Source organism: Cuculus canorus, chromosome 22 (assembly GCF_017976375.1).
Source record: "Cuculus canorus isolate bCucCan1 chromosome 22, bCucCan1.pri, whole genome shotgun sequence".
NCBI lineage: Eukaryota > Metazoa > Chordata > Aves > Cuculiformes > Cuculidae > Cuculus > Cuculus canorus.
Window position 1 is genome coordinate 5,457,276 of NC_071422.1, and position 26,313 is coordinate 5,483,588.

At 55.1% G+C, this 26,313-nt stretch overlaps 1 protein-coding gene across 1 annotated transcript; it reads right to left on the reverse strand.

Moving 5' to 3' along the window:
- Positions 1–1,794: 1,794 nt before the first annotated feature.
- OPRD1 (opioid receptor delta 1) lies at positions 1,795–14,939 on the reverse strand. The gene is made up of 3 exons (XM_054086544.1): positions 14,673–14,939; positions 5,913–6,262; positions 1,795–5,207 (listed from the first exon to the last, which is right to left on the reverse strand). The coding sequence occupies exons 1-3, from the start codon at positions 14,882–14,884 to the stop codon at positions 4,675–4,677; spliced, it is 1,095 nt and encodes a 364-aa protein (XP_053942519.1). The 5' UTR covers positions 14,885–14,939; the 3' UTR covers positions 1,795–4,674.
- Positions 14,940–26,313: the final 11,374 nt, after the last annotated feature.

A 26,313-nucleotide genomic window follows, 5' to 3' on the forward strand; every position in this document is an offset into this window, starting at 1 on the left:
TGAGAAATGGCAACTGGGAGCTGTGGAAATGGACGGGAGCTGGAAATGGGATCTGGGCAATGGGCAGTGGGAGCCCAGCTCCTTCCCTGCCCGGACACCACCCACCCACCCCATCTGATCCCCCGGGCTCTGCCTGCTCCCTCCAGCCCTGCTCCCGTAGGGATTAAAATAGCACAAGTTGAGCAAAATTTGTAACTCTGAAAAGAAGGGGTTGGGGAAACCCAAAAGCCGTGGTAATTATTCATAGTGAGGTTTTCTTTTTCTTTTAAACTGATGAATGGCAAGTCAAGCGGCATCTCCTCAGGGCTGAGAGCCTGAATCCATCCCAGGCTGCTCCGGAGCAAGGGCGGTGGGAGATATCGCCAGGAAAGGCAGATTTACTCATTTCCATATGCATAATAATGCAATTACAAAGTCAGCCTAAACCCGCGCGGTGCAGACAAAGAAACGTGCGGCTCCGTAATTAATCACACACGTGTAAGAATAAAGGCTCTGTTACATTAGGGTTCATTATTTGGTGGATTAATTAGGAAAAAAAAAAAAAAAAGAGCTTTTTTTCTGCAGTGGCAAATGTGTTATTAGAGTGCAAAGATGGAAATAGGCTGTAGGTGCGTGTTGTGCTGGCGCACGTCGCTGCATTATTCAGCCGCTGGTTTAACTGGGCTGTGAAATCGTGGGGGTCGGTGCCTGGATTCATTTTCCAAGGGCTCTGGAACGATGGAGAGGGGTCTTGGAGCAGTGCTGGTGCCCCTGTTAGAAACCATTTCCAGGCTGGAAATGCAGGTTTCGCAGCCACCCCGTGTTCTTTGCTCTTTTCCTTTTCTTTGGGAACTCAAAACGTTTTACGAACCGATACGGCAGAAGGGATAAATACTCGAAAATCCAAAGTCTCATTAAGCAGGAGTGGAGTTCCAGGCTCCAACACCCCTTTCTGTTGCATTTGCACTAAATCCTCATTTGCATATAAATTACAAATGTAATTTAGACCAAGACTGGACTAATTAGAAAACTGGACTATTAAAAGAAAACTATATCTTGATGACCGGCAGCTCAGGGACACCTTGAAAGCCGCTCATGCGATGCAAAGGCTTTTGGTTACTGGGTTTGCAAACCAACCTCAGCTAAAGGGGCTGGAATTTCACAAGAGTGGGTTTTTCCCAGGATGGAGATGTTTTAAAACTTGAATTTAGAGATAGTTCCCTTCCCACCACACCCCAAAACACCATCCTGAGTTCATTTTCAGGGCCTGGGAGTCAAAGGAGAGCTGGAAACTGCTTGCAATCTCGTTTATTTTTTTTTTAGAAAGCACGGTTCCTATACAGAAATGCCTCCAAAAGCCCAAAATCTTGAGGGCTGGAGCTGGGAATATTTGGCTGACGCCCTTTGTGAGGTCCCGGTCGGTGCTGTGGACGCAGGAGATTCAAGCAGGAGACGGAGCTCCATCACACACAGAGCAGGGGGTGACCTGGGGTCACTTTAATTTCATACAGCTATAGACAGAGATACATAGAGAGAGAAAAATATACAGACAGGGGCCCTCTGAGCATCCCAGCGGTGTTTCCTTGGATCAGGATTCAACCTGGCTGCCCCATCCCTGGAGGGGTTCCAGGCCAGGTTGGATGGAGCTTGGAGCCCCTGATCCAGTGGGAGGTGTCCCTGCCCATGGCAGGGGGTGGAACTGGATGGGCTTTGAGGTCCCTTCCAACCCAAAGCATTCCATGATTCTATAACCCTGGTTTCCCAGCCTGAATCAGGAGCTGTTGGAACTGGGGTTTGGGTGGGAAGGAGCTCGGAGCCCTCGGGCACCTGCTGGGACATCGCTGCAATGGGCAGGCGGGTGATGCTCCAGGTCCATGGCATTGTGAGGGCTCTGGTGCAGCCTTTGCCACCAGTGTCCTCATTTCCTTAGGAATATTCTTGGTTTGGTTGGGTTTTTTTTGTTATTCAGCAAAATCTAAGCTAAGAAAAGCCCCAATCCTTGCCGCGTCCTGGGCTCCTCTGTCTGAGTGTGGCTGCGTTTAAAAAAATAATGACTCGAAGCCTTTTAACCCATTTTAAGGTCATCGCAGGCACATTTCCCAGCAGGTTGGGAATTTGGCAGGGCTCTCCTGGGTGGAAAGATCCTGTGGGAATGGGAAAAGGGGTGGGTGAGCTACCCCCAGAGTCCCAAGGCAACCCTGTACTCGTGGCTCCATCCCTTGACACGATGGTGCATCCTTGACGGGGCTGCTTGGGGCCGAGATGTCTCATCCACGGGTGATGGGGTTCACCTCCTCTGTGTCCCCCAGTTCCTTTGTTGTCCTCTCAGCAACAAAGGAGGACAACAGGTCCTCCGCTGAGGTTGGAAACACTGCTGTCCTTCATGCCCTAATCCCAAGGTCACAATTTCTTGGGGACACTGAGGCACAGACTAAGGCAGGTTAAGAGAGAGCAATTGATTTGGGGTCATCACATTTTGGGGGTTACCACCCCCTCCGAAATTGAGACATCGAGCTGAAATTTGCCTTCGTAATGAAGCCTGGAGTGAAAATCAAGATGTCCTGGTCCACAGTGTTGGACATCGCACCCTTGCCATGAACCAGCTCCAAACAAGAGCCTTTCCACATGGCACTGAGGGGTTTGCCCCCAGGTTGGGTGGAGGTGGAGAGCTGAAGGGTGGTCTCCAACTCTTTCTGGCCACCTTAGTCTCTTTTCTCATGGAGCTGAAACTCAGCCTCATGGAATTTTTGCTCAATTCCTGTCCTGGAGCCGATCCTTCTTGCCTTCCCATACCCGATGCTCCATGAACTTGGGGTGGTAGGGGATGAGCAGACCAAGTGTAGCTCTGCCTGTTGTCCAGGACTCCATCTATGCCTGAAAAGGAATCCCTTTGCATCCCTGGAGATGTCCAGGCTGGAGATACTGAGCTTTTGCTCGGGGCAAGGGGTCACGACAGACAAGGAGGATCGCTCGCATGCTTCGGCAGCGATTGCTTTGAGACCCGAACGGGCGATTTCACTCTTATTTGGTTCCTTTGAAAACGAAATTGGTTTTGGTTGCTTCATCAGCTCTGCCTTCCTAATGGGGAGGCTGCGATTTCCACAGGCTCTGGAGAAAGGTAGGGCTGGTAAGGAGAGGTAATGGCCTTCATTAGGCTAAATTGATGCAACTGGAAAAAACCAGAGACGCAACCCAGGCTCTCCGTCCAGCCCACGAACCCCAGGTGCACCCAGGCACTCGTCTGCTTCCTCCAGCTGCATCAATTTGTCCACTAAATGCTATTACGGCTCCCTCCAAGCCGCCTCCTCTTTGGCCCCTTTGACCTTCTGGCTGCAGCCATGGTGGTGGGATGGAAAAATTGCGGCTCCCAGATGTTGCTCGCAGCCGGCGTGGGGCTGATGGCAGGGATTTAGGGAGCAGAAGGCCAGGAGGACCCATCAGTCATTGTTTAGCGGCAGATAACGCGGTCCAGAGGTCCCTGGCTGGTGGCTCCTGCAGGAGGCACTGCCTTGGAGCTCGGCTGCTTCTTCAGAGGGATGGTTGCTCCATTCAGATTGAGCATGAAATCCCAACTCTCCGTCTCTCGGAGGCTTTGGGTCCTTTCTCAGTGCTCGCAGGGAATTACGGAGTGGTGGTGGGATTTTTCCCGTCTTCTACTTACTAGAAAAGAAAAGAAATCCTACCCTTTTTGGCTTTGCTGAAGGAAATCCGTGCAGCGCTGCTGCTCATCCATCACCCAACGGGCAGGGGAAGGAGAGAGCCCGTTAGTCCATCCTAATCGCTTTAGCGCTGTGAGAAACTCCTCAAGTCTCCACAAATTGCTCCCTTAATGAGATCTTTCTCAGGCTCAATGTCTTTGGATGATGAGGAGCAGTTCCTCATCACCCTGATGGATGCTGGGCCGGGGGAATTGGGATCAGCACGTAGATACAGGGGGAACGTGGGATGTGCCTTACCCCATCCCCATCCCTTGGCTGTATCCATATTCCCAACATTCCGTCCACGTCCAAGGCTGCCCTGGCTGCAGTCAGGGATCTCTAAATAGTACAGTAATGACATTAACAGTGACAGGTTGTCCTCCAGGGCCAGGCATGGTTTGAAGGACTCCGGTGGAATTTTTCCTATGGATCTGGAGCTCTTTGTGAACTGTCTCTCAAGCAGCAGCATTTTCTCTTCCCACCTCTGGCTGGGTTTTGGACACAGCTCAAAGGTTGATGGAGTAAAGCTCCAGGATGTGGCATCACATCCAAGGACAGTTCCCTTCCATCGTGGGAGTGTTTCTCCTCTTGCCTGAGACTGCGAAGTCACCTTGGCCCATGCAGGAGAAGCACGTGGTCATTGCAGTCATGGTGATCCAGGATGCTTGGGCTTCGCCGGCAGAACGACAGCCCTTGTTGGGTGTACGGGGCTGCCAGCTCTCCTCGGCCACAGGCAGGAGCAGCGGCAAAGCAGCATCACCCAGGTTGCCTCTTGGTTTGGTCCCTACATTGCTTGACGAGTCCCAATTCCCCCATCCTGGCTTCTCCAGGATGAAAAAAAAAAAGTCTTTGCAGCCACTTGCTTTCAGTTCAAACAAAGCCCAGCACCCAGGCCACCGCTCTGCTAGAGCTCCGTGGTGGTGACCTGGGTCACTTCGGAACGCAGGTCGTCCCCTTTGTGGCCCTGGCAGCCCCGCTGGAGGCTGCCCGCGTCTAGTCATGCCGGCTTGTTGTGAGCTTCGGAAGGGGTGCAGGTGGAGACGCGCTCCCGCGTGGTGTTTCTGGCACGGGAGAAGCTGTTCTGGTCCACGCGGGATCGGAAAGGGAGGCAGAACTCTCGGAAACACCTCTTGAAATTTTCATCCAGGAAAGCATAAAGGACAGGGTTGAGGCTGCTGTTGGTGTAACCCAAGGCGATGCAGAAATGCAGGCTGGCCACCACGTAGGGGTTCTTCTTATCGATGTCCACCAGCGTCCAGACAATGACGAAGATGTGGATGGGCGTCCAACAGATGATGAAGGCTGCCACCACCACCAGCACCATGCGCGTGATGCGCCGCAGGTTGCGATCTTTCTCCTTGGAGCCCGAGAGGAGGCGGACGCTCTTCAGGCGAAGGATCATCAACCCGTAGCAGATGGTGATGACCAAAATGGGCACCATGAAGGCAAAGATGAAGACGCAGATCTTGGTCACGGTGTCCCAATAGATGGGAGGATCGGGAAACTGGAGCGTGCACAGCACCATGCCATCTGTGGGAGAGAAGACGATCAAAGAGGGAGCAGGTGAAGTGTCTGCTTGGAATACTGTCTGCTTTCTGCTTGGTCATGGCTGGGCATGTCCATGCTTGTTAAAACACCAGGAGATGCATGCCCATGTGCCACCTCTTTGCAGACGTTCCCCAGGAGCTTCGTGCCACCACCCTCTGCCCTTTGGGTGCCGATGGGACGTAGTGGGTGCAGTGACCCAAGGACTTGTTCCCTGCAGAGCCTCGTGGGCCATCCCCGCTGTCTCCTCCCAACCCTCATGATGGACACATCCTTGTGTCACTTTACACTGAAACCTGTCCACTTCCCTCAAGCTGTCCGGAGCTTTCGTAGCAGCCAAGGGCTGCCGTCTTCATAGAGGAGCTGCAGATCTTAGGTTGGGTCAGCTGGGAGCTTTGCAATCCCATTGGGAATGGGTTTAGGGACCTGATTTGCACCCCAGGGGCTGCGGAAAGGCAGTGGTTGGACTGGAGCTAGGGAAGGGGGAGGACAATTTCTGTAGCCAAGGTGGAAAAGAACACCGTGATGGTTTTTTTTCCATGTCAGGGCACGCTTATTGTCCCATGGAGGGGCGCCCATCACTGAGCTCAAACCTGTGACAGGACCAGGTGGCTTGGGTTTGCCAGGTCACCCCTGGGATGGACACGGACAGATGGGACAGGAGAGGACCTTTCCCCAGACGCCACTTGCCTTTTGACTTGGTGACCGCCATGACCATGATGGGCACTCCAATGAGGGAAGAGAGCACCCAGATGCAGACATTGATGATTTTGGCCTTGGCCGGCGTGCGGAATTCCAGAGCCTTAACCGGATGGCACACGGCGACGTAGCGGTCCACACTCATCATGGTGAGGGTGAAGATACTGGTGAACATGTTGTAGTAGTCAATGGAGAGGACAACTTTACAGAGCAGCTCCCCGAACGGCCAGGTCTCCATCAGGTACTTGGCGCTCTGGAAGGGCAGCGTGCTGGTGGCCAGTGCGTCTGCCAGGGCCAAGTTGAAGATGTAGATGTTGGTGGCCGTCTTCATCTTGGTGTACCTGGAGGTGGCAGAGAAGGGAGCCGTTACCGGTGGTCAGGGCTGGATTACCATGCCCGGTGTGTGAGGAGGGGGCACAGCCTGGCTTCCCCTGGCTGCTCGCACCCTTGGTGGACAAAGGGACTTGTGACGTGCCCTTCTGCAGCACCAAGGTACTCAGCACCTTTCCAGATGGACCACGGAGCACATTGAGAAGGGACGTGCGTTTGTGCATAGTTTGAGTGTGTGTTGAAGTCCTGGTGCCTGAGCACAGGGTCGCACTCACACGCGAGATTGTGAGCAGCAGGTGAGGGAGGGGGTTCTGCCCCTCTGCTCCGCTCTGGTGAGACCAAACCTGAGTTCTGTGTTCAGTTCTGGAGCCCTCAGCACAGGGAGGACATGGAGATGTTGGGAGTGAGTCCAGAGGAGGCCACGGAGATGATGTGAGGGCTGGAGAACCTCCTGTAGGTGGACAGGCTGAGAGAGTTGGGGTTGTTCAGCCTGGAGAAGAGAAGGCTGCGGGAGAGCAGTTTCCAGTGCTGAAAGGGGCTCCGGAAAAGCTGGGGAGGGGCTCTTGGTCAGGGAGGGGATGAGGGGGAATGGTTTTGAGCTGCAAGAGGGGAGATTGAGATGAGATCTTACAGAGAAAGGTTCTCGTGTGAGGGTGGGGAGGCCCTGGCCCAGGTTGCCCAGAGCAGTGGTGGTGCCCCATCCCTGGAGGGGTTCCAGGCCAGGTTGGATGGGGCTTGGAGCCCCTGATCCAGTGGGAGGTGTCCCTGCCCATGGCAGGGGGTGCAATTGGATGGGCTTTGAGGTCCCTTCCAACCCAAACCATTCAGATTCCATGATTCCATGATCCAGCACCTGCAGAGGATGGCTTAGGCCCTGCCGAGGCGGTTATCCTGCTCCTGAGCAGGGAGGTGACGCTCACCCATTGGCGTGGCTGCCTTTAGTCAAAGGAAAGATCAAGAAACTTTCAGAGGAGTAACTTACCCAATTAAATCAATTTAATCCATTTCCCTAAATCAGTTGCACGATGCCCTTTACCTCCTGAAACCTCCTTTATCTGATTTTCCACCCAGTAAATCGTGATTATCCAGCTTGCTTCCCTGACGAGTTTACTTGGAGAAATTGGATCGATTACCCCGGAAACAGGCCATCTGGAAGCAGCCCAATTAGCCAGGCTGGAGAACCAGAGCCTTTGGCGAAACCCGGCTGCCTCGATCACGGCACGTGGCTCAGGGGGACACTGCTGCTTCTCCCAGGACGTTCAGCAAGGGATACAGCCACCCGGAGCCGGCACGCTGCTGCTGATCCTTGTCACATCACGGTAACACCCAGTCCCAAGTACCCAAACCCTTCCTTGAAGGGATGAGGCATCGTTTTGGTGGGTGCTGGGGCTGATAAGGGCTGTGGCCGGTAGGGTTGGATGTGTCCTTGGAGCATCCAGCCCTGCAGGTGTTGCTGGAGGTGATCGTAGAATCACTTGGTTGGAAAAAAAAACTTTGCGATCATCAAATGTTAGAATCATAGAATAGTTTGGGTTGGAAGGGACCTTAAAGATCATCCAGTTCCAACCCCTCTGCCATGGGCAGGGACACCTCCCACTGGATCAGGGGCTCCAAGCTCCATCCAACCTGGCCTGGAACCCCTCCAGGGATGGGGCAGCCACAGCTTCCCTGGGCAACTTGTTCCAGTGTCTCACCACTCTCATGGGGAAGAAATTCCTCCTTATGTCCAGTCTAAATCTGCCCCTCTCCAATTTATACCCATTGTCCCTCATCCCATCCCCACAGCCTTTGTGAACAGCCCCTCTCCAGCTTTCCTGGAGCCCCTTCAGGTACTGGAAGGTCGCTATAAGGTTTCCTGGGAGCCTTCTCTTCTCCAGGCTGAACAACCCCAACTCTCTCAGCCTGTCCTCATAGGGAAGGTGCTTCGGCCCTCGGATCATCTTTGTAGCCTCCTCTGGACCTTTTCCAAAAGCTCCATCTCCTTCTTACAATGAGGATCCCAGAATTGGACATGGTATTCCAGATGAGGTGGAACCGTACCTGTCCACTACTAAACCAGATCCCTGAACACCTCATCTATCCATCTCTTAAACCCCTCCAGGATGGTGACCTCCACGGGCAGCCTCTTCTCGTGATGCTTTGAACAGCACGGTTGGGTTGAAACAGAAGCTCATTCTTGTTGTTGGAGGTCCCCAAAGGGCAACACGATGGGGTTGGGTCGCTATGAGGACTTTGCAGCCACCTCCAGGTTGTTTGCTACGGTGAGGTCAAGGCTACTCCTGCAGCTCAAACCCTCCCCATGCGCTCCCTTCCAGCAAGTCCCTGTTGCTCAGAGCATCCTCCGCAGCCCCAAGCTCATTTAGATGCACCCTAATTAACTAACAAAAGTGTCAGTTTGAACACAAGCGTCTCCGTGCATGACTAAACCTGCCTGTAGCGTCGCTGGGATGGCTTCTGGTCATTGACAGACCAGGGCTGGATTCAGCTCTGGTGCACGGGTGCAAACAACCCTTTGGTTGCCCAATGCAAAGACGCTCAGCTCATAGAACCCCATCGTGTGATGGGGTACACGGAGTAAATTGGGGTGAGGGGATTGAGTAGCTCCTATCTCAGATGGTTCCTGCTCTGCTGCCCTGGTTGGAGACCAAGCTGGTGTAAGAAAGAGCTTTCTGGGCTTGATGACCACATCCAACTCATCCACTTCCTCCTTTCCTCCATCTCAGCAGGGGCAGGAGCGCGTGCACGTGGGGATGGAGACCCACCAGGATACGCTGTTGGTGGAATTGGGAAACAGAGGCTCAAAACCCACTCATCTCTAGGAGAAAACAGCAGCGTGGACCACCACCATCCAAGAGCATTCTCTTCTCGCTCGCCTCAGCTGCAAACGGCAGCCCCTTGCCCACGGGTGGAAACAACTGAGTTGAAGTTTTTAATCTTAAATACAGCATAAAAAAATGTCTTTTCCTTGAAAAGTCCTTTTCAGTTCTCTTTAGTGTTATTTTCCAAGCATCTGTGTTTGCATCGCAGAGAAGTTTTCACTCCAGGTTAAACAAAAAAAAAAATGAGAATTTGTGTTATTGTCAGGTTTTTTGCTCTCTTAGATTAAAAAATAGTCTTTTTTTTGGGTAGATTCACGCTTTTTTTTCATCTCTGCTTTTTGACTATAAGTGGAAAAAATGAGTTACTCACGCTGTGCTCTGCCAGGCGTGCTCGGCCGTGCTGGGTAAGCACTTCCCAAAGCCCTGCCAGATGTGCCGGGGTGGTGGGAACAGAGGACTGATAGGATGAGGGGGAACGGTTATAAACTGGAGAGGGGCAGATTTAGACTGTACATAAGGAGGAATTTCTTCCCCATGAGAGTGGTGAGACACTGGCCCAGGTTGTCCAGGGAAGTTGTGGCTGCCCCATCCCTGGAGGGGTTCCAGGCCAGGTTGGATGGGCCTTGGAGCCCCTGATCCAGTTGGGAGGTGTCCCTGCCCATGGCAGAGGGGTTGGAACTGGATGATCTTTAAGGTCCCTTCCAACCCAAACTATTCTATGACTGGGGCTGGATCTCCTCCCCGGGCAGGATGGGGCTGTACTGGTTGGGGCAAAGAAGTGATGGAGATGACCGGGATGATGGGGAATGAGAGCTGGGGAAGTATCTGCAGCCCAGGGGTTCTGCGAGCGGCAGAGGGAGCTGGAATTGTTCAGCCGGGAGAAGGGGAGGCTGAGGGGAGACCTCAGTGCTCTCTACAACTGCCTGAAAGGACGTTATGGTGAGGTGGGTGCTGGGCTCTTCTCCCATGTAACAAGTGACAGGACAAGAGGAAATGGCTTGAAGTTGCACCAGGGGATGTTTAGATTGGATATTGGGAGAATTTCTTCACTGAAGAAGAAATTCACCGCAGTGGTGGTGTCTCCATCCCTGGAGGGCTTCAAAACACGTGCGGCTGCGGCACTTCAGGACATGGTTTGGTCGGCACGGTGGGGTTGTGTTGATGGTTGGACTGGATGATCTTGGAGGTCTTTTCAACTTTAACAGTCCCGTGGTTCTAAGGATGATGGGGATGACCCAATTTATCCCCTGGATGTGTAGGTTTGGATTTAGCTCCCTCCAGGATTGGGCTGAGGGTCAAATCCACTGCATGGGGCGGGAGGCATCCATCGCGGCGACTCCCCAGCGCTGCAAACGAAGCCACTGCTCCAGGAAAGAAGTTTCTCCCCTGCAGCAGAGTGAACCGGCTGCTTCTGCTGATGGAGCTCCCTGGGCTGCCAATCCCATCACAATTAAACGAGTGCCTTGATTGGGAAGTTACGCACTTGAACGAAACAATCTGGAAGGTGTTGACGGAGAGATGAGGCTTGAGGGGATGGAGCAAGCGCAGGGCGGCTCAGCATTCCAGCAGCAACGCCAGCACCTTGTGTCCCATGTAGGGACCCCTGAGCCCTCCAAAACCTCTCGGAAAACATAATAAATGAAGGTAAACCCTCGCAAAACACCTGGAGCTGCTAAAAGCCACCACTTTGGGCTTCAAAAGCCTGGCTTAACAAATCCTGCGCCCAGCAAAGGGGGCTGGCAGGGGGCTGATGGGCTCTGCGGGGACGCGGGCACTCGCAAGCCCGAGCTCGCAGCTGCAAATCGCTGCCAGGGGGGGTTTTGAAAGACGTCTGATAACGCAGAGGTGATTGTAGAGCCGGTCAGGGCTGTCGGCCGCGCCGCTGCTGTCGGAGGGTGTTGGGGAGGGATGGGGTTTGGCTGCTCTGGGATGGAGGGGAAGAGGCGCTGGGTGCCCGTTTGGGGAGCTCAGGAGGGTCCTGAGCGTACCTGCTGCTCCCTGCAGCTCCACGGCATCCTCTGTGCTGCAGCCCCAGGGACTCGGAGGTCCCTGAGCTCCATAGGATGAACTCCAGCTGAGCTTCCAGGTTGCCCAAGGGCAGCAGGAGGTGACACCGGGAGATGTCCCCAGGGCCACAAGGCAAATGCTCAGCATCTCCCCATCAGTGAGGTCTAAACCCAAACTGGTGCCACTCTACAGCCCTATCCCAGGACGAGGGGGAATGGCCTGAAGCTCCGCCAGGGGAGGGTCAGGATGGATATCAGAGAAACAATTCTTCACGGAAAGAGTCATCGGGCACTGGAACAGCTGCCCAGGGAGGGGGTCGAGTCACCTTCCCTGGAGGTGTTTAAGGAACGGGTGGATGAAGTGCTGAGGGACATGGTTTAGGGAGTGTTAGGAATGGTTGGACTCGATGATCCAATGGGTCCTTTCCAACCTGGTGATTCTATGATGGTTTAAGGGAGTGTTGGGAATGGTTGGACTCCATGATCCAGTGGGTCCTTTCCAACCTGGTGATTCTATCCCACAAGTTTCCTCCAGTGGAGCCTAACTAGTCCCAGCCTAAACCCCGCCGACGCAGAGCAACTCTGCCGAGGAACCCTGGTGAATCTCCGGATGGTCTTGGCTGTGAAAGGGGTGAAGGCAGCCCCTCCCTAGGGACTAAGCATTAATTCATTCCTTGGGAGATGTGTTTAATTCCAGCATCAGCTGGTGTGTCAGAAAACAGTGGGGCCAGAAACCACGGTGATGGGCTCTGTGGATGCTGTGGAGTCAGCCTTCCTAAAAGGGTGACCTTGAACTTTCTTTAACGTTAGGTTCCTCAGTGGGTTAAATAGGAAGGACGTTGTTTGCACGTTAAAGCCTTCTCTTTGAAATGCCGTTCCCTCCTGTCTAAGAGCAGAACCAGCTGGAGGGGGTCTAATAACACTCATCCTTCACCGTGACACGGTACGTGGCGTATGTCTCTGCAACAATTACCTTAATTTGCTTTTTCAGGCTAGGGCTGATTATTTTAAAGCTGTTTCGAGGCGATGAAAAATCCCATCATGATGTCGGGTAGCGTCAGTGAGTGACCCCCCGCATCCCCCCCCGTGCCCATCCATCCCCCTTGTTAAAAACACACAGCAGAGCTCCTCAAAGAGCAGGGAGCCAGACACAAAGGTGATGGGCAGCCCGGTGTGGCTCATGGACCTATTTCAGGCTGGTTTCCTTCTCCCCGGTGAGTCACTGCATTTATTTCATGCGCAGGCTGCGCTGCCCTCCGGGAAGGATCCCTATGGACTGGGAGTGCTGGGGGAAGGGGTGGAAATGGTTAAAAATGGGGATTCTTAGGGTTTGCCTAAATCAAGCTCCAAGAATTGGGTTAGCCTTAGAGTTTCGGCCCCGGCTGAGGTTACGGCAACCCCTGAGATGAAGGGAATGGGGTAGGGAATTGTTGCCCAGAGAAATTGTGGCTGCCCCATCCCTGGAGGGGTTCCAGGCCAGGTTGGATGGGGCTCAGAGCCCCTGATCCAGTGGGAAATGTCCCTGCCCATAGCAGGGAGGTTGGAACTGGATGGGTTTTGAGGTTTCTTCCAACCCAACTCATCCCATCATTCAATGATTAACCCCACGAGTCCTGCCCTGCCCCAGGACAAGGCTGTGCTGTGAAGCCCTCTGCTCCCTCTCGCCAGGTTGGAGATGGTGATGGCTCAGCACCATCGGATGGTTCCATTATCTGCAAGGCTTGGCTTTATTGTCCCACTTTGCTGCAGCCCAGGTCAGGTTAACCCATCTTACCCAGAGAGGACCAACCAGCATCTCAGACAAAGAGATGGTTCGTACGGGCAGGAAACTTTGCTCTCTGGCAGAAGCACCAGGTTTGGATACAGCAGCGTCTCGCTGTGTCCCACTGACTGGAAAGGGGGATACTGGGGTCTTGTTGCTTCTTTTGGGGGGCAGAGATGCAGCAGCCACCCCTCCCTGCCCAGGGAAAGCCTTGGCAGAGGTGCCTCTGCCAGCTGAGGAGCGGCGCCGCTGCTCGCTTTCCCCTTAATGCTGGATGGAGCCAAAGTGGGGTTCAGGGTCCCCCAGAATCCAAGCAGAGCTCTGCTGCAGCAGCCGGGACCTCGGCCACGAGCTCCCGCTCTTTGTTAGAGAAAACAGGAGCCAGGCGGCTGCAGGAGACGCCGATGACACGAACACACACGGACAGGAGCTTGCAGCGGGGCTGGGATGGAGAATTCCCTTCTCAGCATCCCAGTGATGGAGCAGGATAGGTACCACTGGCACCCCAGCAGCCCAAGGGCTGCGCAGTGGGCGTGGAGGGGGCAGTTGGGAGCCTCCCTATAAACACTCGGGTGGTATTTATGTGCTGGAAATAAATATCCCCTCACCTCCGCCAACCCTGAGCAGCCCTGAGGATGGGGGGGGTCCCGGCTCCCCCCAAAGCATCAGCTCCCCGCGTTCCCCCCCCCCCGCGTCGCTCCGTGCAGCCTTTGCTTCTCTTGTGTAGCACCCACCCCTCCACCCCAATGCGCGTGTGTTGTAAGTATAGATGCCGTTCACACGTGTCGCACACTCATCTCGGGGCTACCTGCTCACAAGCATCCCGCGCACGCCCACTCTTGCTCCGGCGGCTCGCTCGCACCCTTGTGCACGCTCACTCCTCGTGAATGCACACTGCATGGTGCACGCTCACTTCTGCTGCTGCCTCATCCCCAGTGCACACACACACACTGTGCACACTCACTCCTGCTCCTGGCTCACACCCATGGTGCAAATTCATTTCCGCTGCTGGCTCGCTCCTGGAGCACACTTGCTGCTGGTGCACACATTCAGTCCTGGTGCACACCTCCTGTGCTCCTGTTGCTGGCTCGCTCCTTGCACGCACACTTCCACCTGGGGCACACTCATTTCTGCCACTGACTCACGTCTGGCACAGAGTGCACACTCCTCTCCAGTGCACATGAGCTCTGTCTGCCTTCTCATACCTGACGCACACTCAGTCCTGGTGCATGCTCACCCCTGCTGCTGGCTCACTCCTTACACACACTCACCTCTGGTGCACACTAACTCCTTGCACACACTCACCCCGGTGTGCACTCCCCCCTGGTGCACACTCACTTCTGCTGCTGGCTAACTCCTTGCACACACTCCCCCCGGTGCGCACTCACTCCTTGCACACACCCACTCCTTGCACACACTCACCCCTGATGCACACTCACTTCTGCTGCTCGCTAACTCCTTGCACACACTCCCCCCTGGTGCACACTCAGTTCTTGCACACACTCCCCCCGATGCACACTCACTCCTTGCACACAGTCACTCCTGGTGCACAGTCACTCCTTGCACACGCCCACTCCTGGAGCACAGTCACTCCTTGCACACGCTCACTCCTTGCACACACTCCCCCCTGATGCACACTCACTCCTTGCACATGCTCCCTCCTTGCACACGCTCCTGGTGCACACTCACTCCTTGCACACACTCCCTCCTTGCACACACTCCAGGTGCACACTCCCTTTCGCCTCTGCCTCACACCTTGCACACTCCTTTCCCGCACACACCCTTCCACACTCCTTGCACGCCCCCTCCTCCCCCCAGACCCCCCCGCTCTCACCTGACGATGCCGTACATGACCAGGACGTTGCCCAGCAGCCCCACCACGCACACCACGGAGTAGAGCGCGGTGATGACGATGGCGATGAGGATGGAAGTGGCGTTCTTGGCTCGCAGTGGCCCCGTCTCGTTCACCCCGGGCAGGGGGGGGCCGGCGGTGCCGTTCCCCCAGGTGGCGCCGGCGGGCGGGGGCAGCTCCGAGGGGGGCTCCATACCCCGCGCAGCCGAGAGTCGCGGGTTCGAGTCCCGCCGCCTGCGCGTACCCGCCCGCGGGCGCCTTTATAAACCCTTCCCGGTCCTCCCCCTGAGTCCACGTGGGGACGGTCCTGCCCGCCCCCTCCCCTCTCTGCGACCACCCCCGGCAGCTCCTCCTCGCTCTCGAGCTGTGCCCCCCGGCCCTGCCCGCCTTCCTCCCCGCGACAGGTCCTTGTCACCGTCCCCGCTTTCTGCCTTCCCTTTTCCCATCGGGTCCCTTCTTCCTCCCCACATTAGGTCCTTGTCACTGTCCCCGCTTTCTCCTTCTCCCCATCCCTGCCTTCTTCCCACCCCCAACCCCCCGTTAGGTCCTTCCTCCCCCCAGCAGGTCATTGTCGCCATCCCTGGTTTCTGCCTCCCTCCATCCCTGCCTTCCTCCCTCCATCCCTGCCTTCCTCCCCACCACCAGGTCATTGTTACCCTCCTCGGTCTCTGTCTCCCCCCATTCCTCCCCCCATCAGGTCCTTGTCACCATCCCTGCTTTCTGCCTCCCTTCACCCCTTCCTCCCCCCATCCCTGCCTTCCTCCCTGCAGCCCTACTTTCCTCCCCCCATCCCTTCCTTTCCTCCCCCATCCCTACTTTCCTCCCCCCATCCCTTCCTTTCCTCCCCCCATCCCTTCCTTTCCTCCCCCCATCCCTTCCTTTCCTCTCTCCATCCCTTCTTTCCTCCCCCATCCCTTCTTTTCCTCTCTCCATCCCTTCCTTTCCTCCCCCCATCCCTGCCTTCCTCCCCTAAACAGGTCCTTGTCACACCCCCCCCCCTTCCAGGTCTCTGCCTCCCCCCATTCCTGCCTTTTCCCACCCCCCCCCCGACAGGTCACTGTCACTATCCCTGGTTTCTGCTTTCCCCCCATCCCTGCCTTCCTCCTCCCATCAGATCCTCGCCATCCTCCCTCCATCCCTGCCTTCCTCCCCCTAAAAGGTCCTTGTCACCCTCCTCGGTTTCTCCCTTCCCCCATTCCTGCCTTCCTTCCCCCATCAGATCCTTCCTCCCCCCATCAGATCCTCGTCATCCTCCCCACTCTCTGCCCCTCTTCATCCCTGCCCTCCTCCTCCCCCCCCATCAGGTCATTGTCACCGTCCCCAATCTCTGTCTCCCCCCATTCCTGTCTTCCTCCCCCCATCTCTGCCTCCCTTATCCCATCCCTCCTATCTCCCTCATCCCAAATCCCTACCTGCACCCCCCCCCCTTCCCCTACCTCTTCCCCGCCCCCCCCCCCCATTCCTGCCTCCCTTCCTCCCCCCAGGTCTCTCCCTGCATCCCCCACCTCCATCCCTTCCTCTCCTTCATCCCTTCCACCCTTTTCCACCCCAATCTCCCTCAGGGACCACCAAGCGCTGTGGGGACCGTCTCGAGCATCCCGGGGGACCCCCCGCTTGAATGGGGGGGTGCGATATGTCTCGACGCTATAGCTGTTCCGGATTTTCTTTGTCTGGAAGCAGTGGGGGGGGGGGGTGGGAATGACACAAACAGCCCCCCCCTTATTCCCAAAGCAAACCTGGGGTCTCTCTGATCCCCCCTATCCTGTGCTTTTTCTCCACCTTATATGCTGGGAGGGGGGGTTTGAGGGGGTGATGGATGGATTTAAGGGGTGCTGAGGAGGTTTGAAGGGTGTTGGGGGGGGGGGATTTGGGAGCTTGGAGGAGGGAATTGGAGAGATGCTGTGAGTGGGGGGGCTTTGGAGGGATGCTGAGGGGAGGGAACCGGGGGGTTGGAGAGGGGTTTGAGGGGGTTTGGGGGGATTGGGGAGGGATTTGGAGGGGGGGGGATGTTGAAGAAGGACTTGAGGAGCAATGCTGGGGTGGGTTAGGAGGGATAAATGAGGAAGGGATAATTTAGGCGAGGGAATAAGGAGGGATGCTGCTGCAGGGTGAGGGGTTTAGGGGGACGCTGCAGGATCAGGGTGCAAACACGGACCCTGCTCAGAAGAGATGGGTTTTGTGGGGTGCTGAGAGTCACCCTCCTCTTATCAAGGTTGTTTAACATCCTTGGGGCAGGACACATGGTCCATCCCACCCTCCTCCTTTCAGGGTCTGCAAAGCAGAGCAGCAGGAGCCTGATTTTCCCTGGAGACACAGGGGGTGCGGAGAGAGGGGGGGGCTTTAGGAACCTGTTATTTGGGTGCCCCCCAACACCTCTGAGCTTTAAGGATGGATTCATTCATCACCCACTGCCCCAGCACAGAGCTGCCTTGGCCGGGAAAGATGCTTTGCTGTAATTTGGGGTCCTTTTGGCTTAGGAGGGATGGAGTGGGAGATGCCGGACGCGAAGGAGAGACCAGCAGCTGGTTCAACCCTGGAAATGGGTTTTTTTAAGTCAGCGTTGTGCTCCGTCACCATAAAACTCCTGCAGTGTCAAAGCATGCAGATATTTCATCAAGAGCCTCATAAAAACGCCGAGGAAGGAATTAATAGCTTTTTATTCATCTGATGTTTCAGATGGTAAACAGCTCCTGGGCCACTGACCGAAGAGGCAGCGATGACGCGCGGTGGGTTTCAGCCACCACCAAGCGAGGGTTTCGGTGGCAGCGGTCCCAGCTTTGTCCTGGAGGGGTCATGGGATGGATATGAGCAGGAGCTGAGAGCACAGGGACGGCTTTAATGTGTTATATCTGCCTTGGGTCCTTCGCTTTGCGTCCTCACGCCACGCACCAGCCTGGAGGATGTCTTCCACCCCTGCGATGGCTTTTGCAAGGAGACTTGGAAAGCGCAGCCGGGATGAAGGGCTCCATCCTGCCTGTGCGTCTCCTCTGGGATACGGGGTTTAAACACCTTCCCGGGGTGAAAACAGCCTCCCAGGCTCAGAACAAGGTGGCGAGTCCCTGCTGTGCACGGCTCTGACGCAGTCTGGCTGCTGATCGCTCCCGGCAGGAGGGAAACGTCGGGTCAGGGAGTGCAAAATAGCTTTTAGTGTGGCTGAAGAGCTCTTTGGAAGCAAGCTCATCCCTTCACTCAGCTTCCGGCACAGCCAGAGATCCCACACTGACCCTTTTCCAAGGAGTTATCTGCAAAGGACTAATCATCCTGGCAGGTTCCAGCAAACGCGTCCTCTCGGCTCAGCTCTGGCATTTATTTATTTGTTTCAGCTGGAATGTTAAAAATAAACCCAGCGGATACATAAAACAAATGGAAAAAATCTTTAAAGGGCTTTGCCGTTCGTCCGCCTGCGTTCGGTTGTTGCTGCTCCACCTGCTGAGCTGGGCTCCTGCCACCGGTTTCCAAACCTGGGGAAACTGAGGCAGGGAGGTCACGTCAGAGGGGAGAGCATCACCCTATTAGGGTGTGCAAGAGGTGAAAGGAAGCGATGGTTTCTACAAGCCCTGACCCCATCGCAGGATTCCCAGCCAGGAATGAGGGCATCCAGGCTGCTGGGACCTCTGCACCATGTTTTATCCGCTTTATCTTGGCTTGAGTCTCTCCTACTTGAGATTCCTCCTCCTAGGAAGTTCTCCCTGGCATCGTCTTAGGTCGTATTTTCATCTCCTGGATAACGGATGCTGCCTTTCGCAACCCCCTCCAAACAGCCCCTGCTCAGAGAGGAGTTAAATCAAATCGAGGTGGTTTGAGCGATGCTGTCGAGGAGGAAAATTCACGACGCTCATCTGCCCGAAGAGCTTGGATCCATCCAGGGGGATTTACAACCACGGCTGCCAACGGCGGCGTTTTGATTTATTCGGAGCCTGCAATCTTGACAAAGTGTATTTCACCGTGGGAAGACCCTTTTCCCCACTGGAATTTATTGGTTTTAATTAAAATGGCCATAAAAATAACACACCCGAGCTGTGAATCAACTCCAGTTGAAATCCAAGGGAATGTCTGGAGGTTAATGGAGGAGGGAAGCGGGGAGACGCTTTCTCCCCAGAGGTTTTTGGGGCGCTCAGGAGGACACTGAGCCACTCACCTCGTCTTACCACGGTCCTGTTGGAGAAAGCCTTGAATCAGGGATCCGACAGCATCGGGATGGCTGTGTCTTGTCTCGATTGCTGCTGATATTTACCGGGGAGATGGGCACCAGGGAGCTCTGCCGGGTGTATAACTCAAATATAAATACAAACATATAAAAACACACATAAATCTACATTTTTATTGATATCTTTCCCCTTTGACAGCCTCCCTGAGCCCCGCCTGTGATAATTCACGGCTGTGATGCGCAGAGGGGAAGCTGTGATTTTTATTGCCCTTTCTCAGAGCTTAACTTCTCTTTTCACCGGATTTTTTTTCTCTGCTGCCACAACGGAGTGATTTGGGCTCCTCTTGAGCACCCGGGGAGGCAGTGCTCCTCCAACAAAGAACCCAACAAAACGCTCTTGTGGAGGGCGAGGGGAAAAGCGGGCAAAGGGAATCCGACAGCAGCAGAAGTCAAAAATCAGGCGCTGCTTGGAAAGTTTCCTGAATATTTCACCAAGACAGGGATTTTATTGGCATGACTTTGCTCTTGGTAGCAAATACAACCCCTCCTGCAGGGAAAGAAGGTGGTGAAGGGAGGCACCGGCTCCTGTCAAGCCCAACAGCTCCGTTCGCTTCTGCTCGACGACGCTGTCTTCCCTCTGGGCTGCGAATCCGTCATGGGGTCCGAGGGCGAAGCCTAAAAATAGCAGGATGCATAAGAGGAGCTTGGAGGGGGATCGTGGCGCGAGGAGGCAGCTGGGCTGAGTGAGGCAGACAGCATCCTGAGCTGAGCAGCGTGAGCTAAACCAGGTCCTTCTGCTGCAGGAGGAGCCTCCAGGCTGAGCCGCTGGGGTTTTTCCAGGTCAAAGATGGGAAACTGGAGGTGGGATCTAGGCTTCCGCAAGGCTGGAAATCCAGGCAGGTGGTGCAAGGCCCAACAAAAGCGCGTGCAAAAAAAAGAGTAGGGTTGTGTTTGCACTCGGTGGGTGATGTGGGAGGGCTGGTGGGGTGTCCTCTCCTGAAACCCGCTGAGTAACGGAGCCCAGCACATCGTTTCTCCGAGCTGGAGAACAAAGGGGGCCGTAATCAGCCTCCTGTGGAGGAGCTGCACCGAGGGCAAGGCACAAAGAGCAGTGAGGAAGCACCCAAATGACCTCTCTGCGGTTAACGAAGCTGCCAGGTCAGGGCTGAGCGTGGCTGTGCTGGAGCCACGCGGTCCCCATGTGGGCATCCTGGGGTGGGGATGGATGCTGGGACCCCCATCAGCCTCAGCGAGAGGCAGAGAGCAGGGAAGTGTTGTTTAGAGCAATCTTGCATGCAAGAACTCTCTTCCCAGCTGGGAGTCTGTCCGTTTATCCCTTCCTCCATCCATCCCTGCATCCATCCATCCATCCCTGCATCCATCCATCCATCCCTCCATCCATCCATCCATCCATCCATCCATCCATCCCTGCATCCATCCATCCATCCATCCATCCATCCCTTCATCCATCCATCCATCCCTGCATCCCTGCATCCATCCATCCATCCATCCTTCCCTCCCTCTCTCCTCTTACCTCAACAATGGGATCTACCCATCGCTATCCCCCCTGCGTCTTTGCTCTCCTTCATGGCTTGATTCCCTCCATCCCAATTCAGCCCCTCCAGGTTGGCTGGATGTGCCAGAAACTCTCTCTCATCGTGGGGTGGGGATGGATGCTGGGACCCCCATCAGCCTCAGCGAGAGGCAGAGAGCAGGGAAGTGTTGTTTAGAGCAATCTTGTAAGCAAGAACTCTCTTCCCAACTGGGAGTCTGTCCATTTGTCCCTTCCTCCATCCATCCATCCATCCATCATTCCATCCATCCATCCCTGCATCCATCCCTGCATCCATCCCTGCATCCCTGCATCCATCCATCCATCCATCCATCCATCCATCCCTGCATCCATCCATCCCTGCATCCATCCCTGCATCCATCCATCCATCCATCCATCCATCCATCCATCCATCCCTGCATCCCTGCATCCATCCATCCCTGCATCCATCCCTGCATCTATCCATCCATCCTTCCATCCATCCTTCCATCCATCCATCCTTCCATCCATCCATCCATCCATCCATCCATCCATGCATCCTTCTCTCCCTCTCTCCTCTTAAGTCAACAATGGGATTTACCCATCGCTATCCCCCGTGCGTCTTTGCTCTCCTTCATGGCTCAATTCCCCCCATCCCAATTCAGGATGCCCAAAACTCTCTCTCTCCTTGAGAAAACACATGAGAAACCAAGAGGTCACCGTGACGGAGGGACCTGGATGGCGCCCAGCTGGTGGCGAACCGCTCTTTGAGGGCTCCGTTTGCACTCAGCTCCCCTTTTCTCAGGACCACGTGCAGAATCACCCCTTGGGGAATCGCAGCGTTTCAACGAGATGGACAACACATTGGGTTTTGTAGGTCTGAGATGTTTTGGGGCTTGCGAGAAAGGGAGAAAATGCACCACGAGCATCAGTCCGAATGCGCCGGTACCCACCGAGCCGTGGGTCCAAGCTGCTCCCCCCGACTCCCCAGGACTCATCACTTCTCGTCCTTCTGATGACAGCTTCGGCTAAATTGGCCTTGAAGAGGAAAATGGGCTGATTTGTGTGTTTTGTTTTCCCACGTCAACAGATCTGAGTGTTTTCATACCTTGCAGGGCAGCTGCTGGGAAAGAACAAATCCCGTCCGTCATGGGAGTTAAAATTAGATGAGATTCTTCTCTGCCTCACCACTACTCGTGGCTGAATGGCAGGAGAGAGGGTGGAGGGGTTTTTTTTGCAGCATTAGTTTCTCAGCATTGTATGCGGGAACGCTGTCTCCCAGGGCAGAGTATTTGCGTAGCGGTGGATGTGCTACGAGGTGGACGGGGATGGATGGAAAATAGCCTGGTGCTTTGTAGACACCGATCCTGTCCCTGGAGATCAGTGATGTCCCAAGCGGGTGATGCCACCAGCGTCCCTCAGATGGTTTTGGTACCCCTGAAATGTTCTTGGTGCCCCTGAGATATTCTTGGTGTCCCCAAGATGTTCTCAGTGTCCCTCAGATGGTTTTGGTACCCCTGAAATGTTCTTGGTGCCCCTGAGATATTCTTGGTGTCCCCAAGATGTTCTCAGTGTCCCTCAGATGGTTTTGGTACCCCTGAGATGTTCTTGGTGTCCCTGAGATGTTCTTGGTGTCCCCAAGATGTTCTCAGTGTCCCTCAGATGGTTTTGGTGCCCCTGAGATGTTCTTGGTGCTCCAGAGATATTCTTAGTGTCCCCAAGATGTTCTCAGTGTCCCTCAAATGGTTTTGGTGCCCCTGAGATGTTCTTGGTGTCCCCAAGATATTCTCAGTGTCCCTCAGATGGTTTTGGTGCCCCTGAGATGTTCTTGGTGTCCCCAAGATATTCTCAGTGTCCCTCAGATGGTTTTGGTGCCCCTGAGATGTTCTTGGTGCCCCTGAGATGTTCTCAGTGTCCCTCAGATGGTTTTGGTGCCCCTGAGATGTTCTTGGTGCCCCCAAGATGTTCTCAGTGTCCCTCAGATGGTTTTGGTGCCCCTGAGATGTTCTTGGTGCCCCTGAGATGTTCTCAGTGTCCCTCAGATGGTTTTGGTGCCCCTGAGATGTTCTTGGTGCCCCCAAGATGTTCTCAGTGTCCCTCAGATTGTTTTGGTGCCCCTGGGATGTTCTTGGTGTCCCCAAGATATTCTCGGTGTCCCCAAGATATTCTCAGTGTCCCTCAAATGGTTTTGGTGCCCCTGAGATTTTCTTGGTGTCCCCAAGATATTCTCAGTGTCCCTCAGATGGTTTTGGTGCCCCTGAGATGTTCTTGGTGCCCCTGAGATATTCTTGGTGTCCCCAAGATGTTCTCAGTGTTCCTGAGATGTTCTCGGTGTCCCTACGATGTTCTAAGTGTCCCTAAGATGTTCTCAGTGCCCCTGAGATGTTCTCAGTGTCCCCAAGATGCTTGCAGGGCACAAAGGAGATTCACACTGATGACGGCGCCAGCTTGCCCCAAGCCCCCTGCTCCCACCCAGGTCTGGGTGCACCGAGGGTCCTCATAGGGTGGCTACATCACCTGGATCATCCTCTTTCCTTGAAAAAAAAAAGGCTTCCAAACTGATTATTGGATTTGAGGAGTTACCGAAACCTCTCCCTTCACCCAGGCTCGTGGGGACAGGGATGGGGACGGAGCCAACGTGTGGCTCACAGACACCACCAGCCTCCTCGAACAAAAGATGCTGCACCATAACCCATCCCCGGGGGACTCGGTCCCCACAGGAGTTTGGTTTTATTCCCTGATTGTTGCTTATTTAGGTATTTTCAACCCCTGCTCGGTGCCGCCTTCGGCTGACAATGGAGCATTGATTGGGAACTGGCAGCGTCTCCTTGGATTTCAGGGAGCTGTGAGGCCAGGCTGTCCCCCCCTCCCTTCTCCCGGATGGCTCTCGGAGGTGGCATCACTGCTTTCCATCCGATGCGCGTCCGGGAGCGTTAACAAGCTGTGAGTCATCTCATAAATGAATTGTCTTGGGAAGCGGGGAGGGGGGGATCCGAGACGGAGCTGTGGTGGAAAAAGGAAGCTTGGAGCTGTTGGTGAAGGGAAGTGATGGGAATGAGAGCCTTGGGCTCCCCAAAACAGCTGGAACTGGGGTTTCCTGGGCAGGGAGCAGCTCTCTTGAGGCTGGGACGTGAGGACCTCGTGTCCTGGTGCTTGTGGTTGGTCGTGACATGAGGACCTTGTGTCCTGGTGCCTGTGGCTGGTCATGACATGAGGACCTTGTGTCCTGGTGCCTGTTGTTGGTCGTGACATGAGGACCTCGTGTCCTGGTGCCTGTGGCTGGTCGTGACATGAGGACCTCGTGTCCTGGTGCCTGTGGCTGGTCGTGATGTGAGGACCTCATGTCCTGGTGCCTGTGGCTGGTCGTGATGTGAGGACCTCGTGTCCTGGTGCCTGTGGCTGGTCGTGATGTGAGGACCTCATGTCCTGATGCCTGTGGTTGGTCGTGACATGAGGACCTCGTGTCCTGATGCCTGTGGCTGGTCGTGACATGAGGACCTCATGTCCTGATGCCTGTGGCTGGTCGTGACATGAGGACCTCGTGTCCTGGTGCCTGTGGCTGGTCGTGACATGCTGGAATGATGAGAGCCTTGTAGGTATGTGTGTGTAGACACACGCATTGCACTATCGTGCGCTGGGAGGAGTTTCTGGAGGGAATAAGGTCCATTTTTCTGCCTCTCATGAGTCTGACAGGGGCTTTGGTGGTGTCGCTGTACCAGCAGGATAGGGGTTAGACCTTCCACCACCCTGGTCATGAGGGAGGCAGTTTTCCTTCTCAGCATATAAAGTACTTATTTTTTTCTGCAGCCTTTTACCTTCCTATCGCAACACCCAGAGCGGGAGGATGCTCCTGCCATGACCCACAGCCCCCAAACCAAGCCACCAGCAGCACATCCACTGCAGAGCCGGTGCTGGGACAAGAGGGACGTGTGGGCGTTCAGCATATTGATTCACCTCCTCCAAAGTCTCCGGGGTGGCTGAGGAGGACGCTGGTGTTGCCTTTGATGTTGTGAATCCAGGTCAGCGCTAACTTAGCTGCAATTTTGCTGCTCTCTAACTGCACCAAATCGCAGCTCGCAGCCCACCTCCTCTCTCCCAGCACCTCTTTGGTGCCTCTTGCTCCGTGCTCAAAGCTCAGTTCTCCTCTCTACTTGTTCCCATTCCTCCAAATGTCTATGGGATGAGTTGGTTTGAGGTGGGAGAGGAAAAGAAACCTCCATGTGGTGTAAACCCTGTGGAAAAGCACAGAAGAGTTGGGCTGAGATTTGTGGTTGGGCTAAAGGATGGGCATCTCGGACCTGGAGGCATCATCATCATCAGGAGCTGCAGAAGGAGCATCTGACTTCAATTGGTACTTTGCTCTCATGGAATTGTAGAATCACAGAAGGTTTCGAGTTGGAAAGGACCTCAAAGCCCATCCAGTTCCATCTCTCTTCCATGGGCAGGGACACCTCCCACTGGATGAGGGGCTCCAAGCCCCATCCAACCTGGCCTGGAACCCCTCCAGGGATGGGGCAGCCACCACTGCTCTGGGCAACCTGGGCCAGAGCCTCCCCACCCTCACAGCAAAACATTTCTCCCTAAGATCTCATCTCAATCTCCCCTCTTTCAGCTTCAAACCATTCCTCCTCATCCTCTCCCTGCCCTCCTTGATCAAAAGCTCCTCCCCAGCTTTCCTGGAGCCCCCTTTGAGTAAGCCCTTTCACGCCCATCAGTCCCTGTAGGGTCCACCAAAGGGACCACCAGGTACCCACACGCACCTCCCTGATGGCTGCTGAGGGCTGAAAGCATCTGCTCGTAGGTGCCAACCCTACGTGCATCTACAAATAAATTGCTGCAGGTTGGTGCTTTGGAGGTGTTCAGCCTCTTCCTTCCAGCTGCAACTACCAGTGGAACACATGCAAAGCTCTGCATCCACAGTGCCGGTCCCTCCAGTCCCGTTGGGTGTCAAACGCAGCCATAAGGTGAGGGCTGTCTGGTTTTCCCTATTTCTCCTTTCCCAGGTTCTGTGAACGAGTGCAAGCACCTGCCAAGGAGCAGGAGGGGAGAACGTGCCCTTAAAGCTTCAATGGCCTTTCCCACCCTCAAGAGAGAGCTGCAGAAGATCTGTGTCACTCTTCACAGTGATGCCGTCCCTACCTCAGCCGGTCCTTCCTCCTCCTCTTTGCCAGCACCAGGGATTTTGCTTTGTGTTGTTTCCCAGCTTGAAATATTCAGAAGCTTGCTGCCATCTGTCCAGGCTTGTCCCGGTGGCCTCGGGAGAGCAGAACCTCCTCTATCCAAAGGGACACAGATGGTGGATGCTCACTCTTCAAGACAGCCACCTGCTTCCCTCACCACTGCTGGGAGCGATGCTGAGCCTTGGGGCAGAGCCTCTGCTGGTGTTCCTGGTCCATCAGCCAGCACCAGGAGCTTCTGCCGGTGTTCCTGGTCCATCAGCCAGCACCAGGAGCTTCTGCCAGCATTCCTGGTCCATCAGCCAGCACCAGGAGCCTCTGCTGGTGTTCCTGGTCCATCAGCCAGCACCAGGAGCCTCTGCCGGCGTTTCTGGTCCATCAGTCTGCACCAGGAGCCTCTGCTGGTGTTCCTGGTCCATCAGTCTGCACCAGGAGCTTCTGCCGGTGTTCCTGGTCCATCAGTCTGCACCAGGAGCCTCTGCTGGTGTTCCTGGTCCATCAGCCAGCACCAGGAGCCTCTGCTGGTGTTCCTGGTCCATCAGTCTGCACCAGGAGCCTCTGCTGGTGTTCCTGGTCCATCAGCCAGCACCAGGAGCTTCTGCCGGTGTTCCTGGTCCATCAGCCAGCACCAGGAGCCTCTGCCGGTGTTCCTGGTCCATCAGCCAGCACCAGGAGCCTCTGCTGGTGTTCCTGGTCCATCAGCCAGCACCAGGAGCTTCTGCCGGTGTTCCTGGTCCATCAGCCAGCACCAGGAGCTTCTGCCAGCAT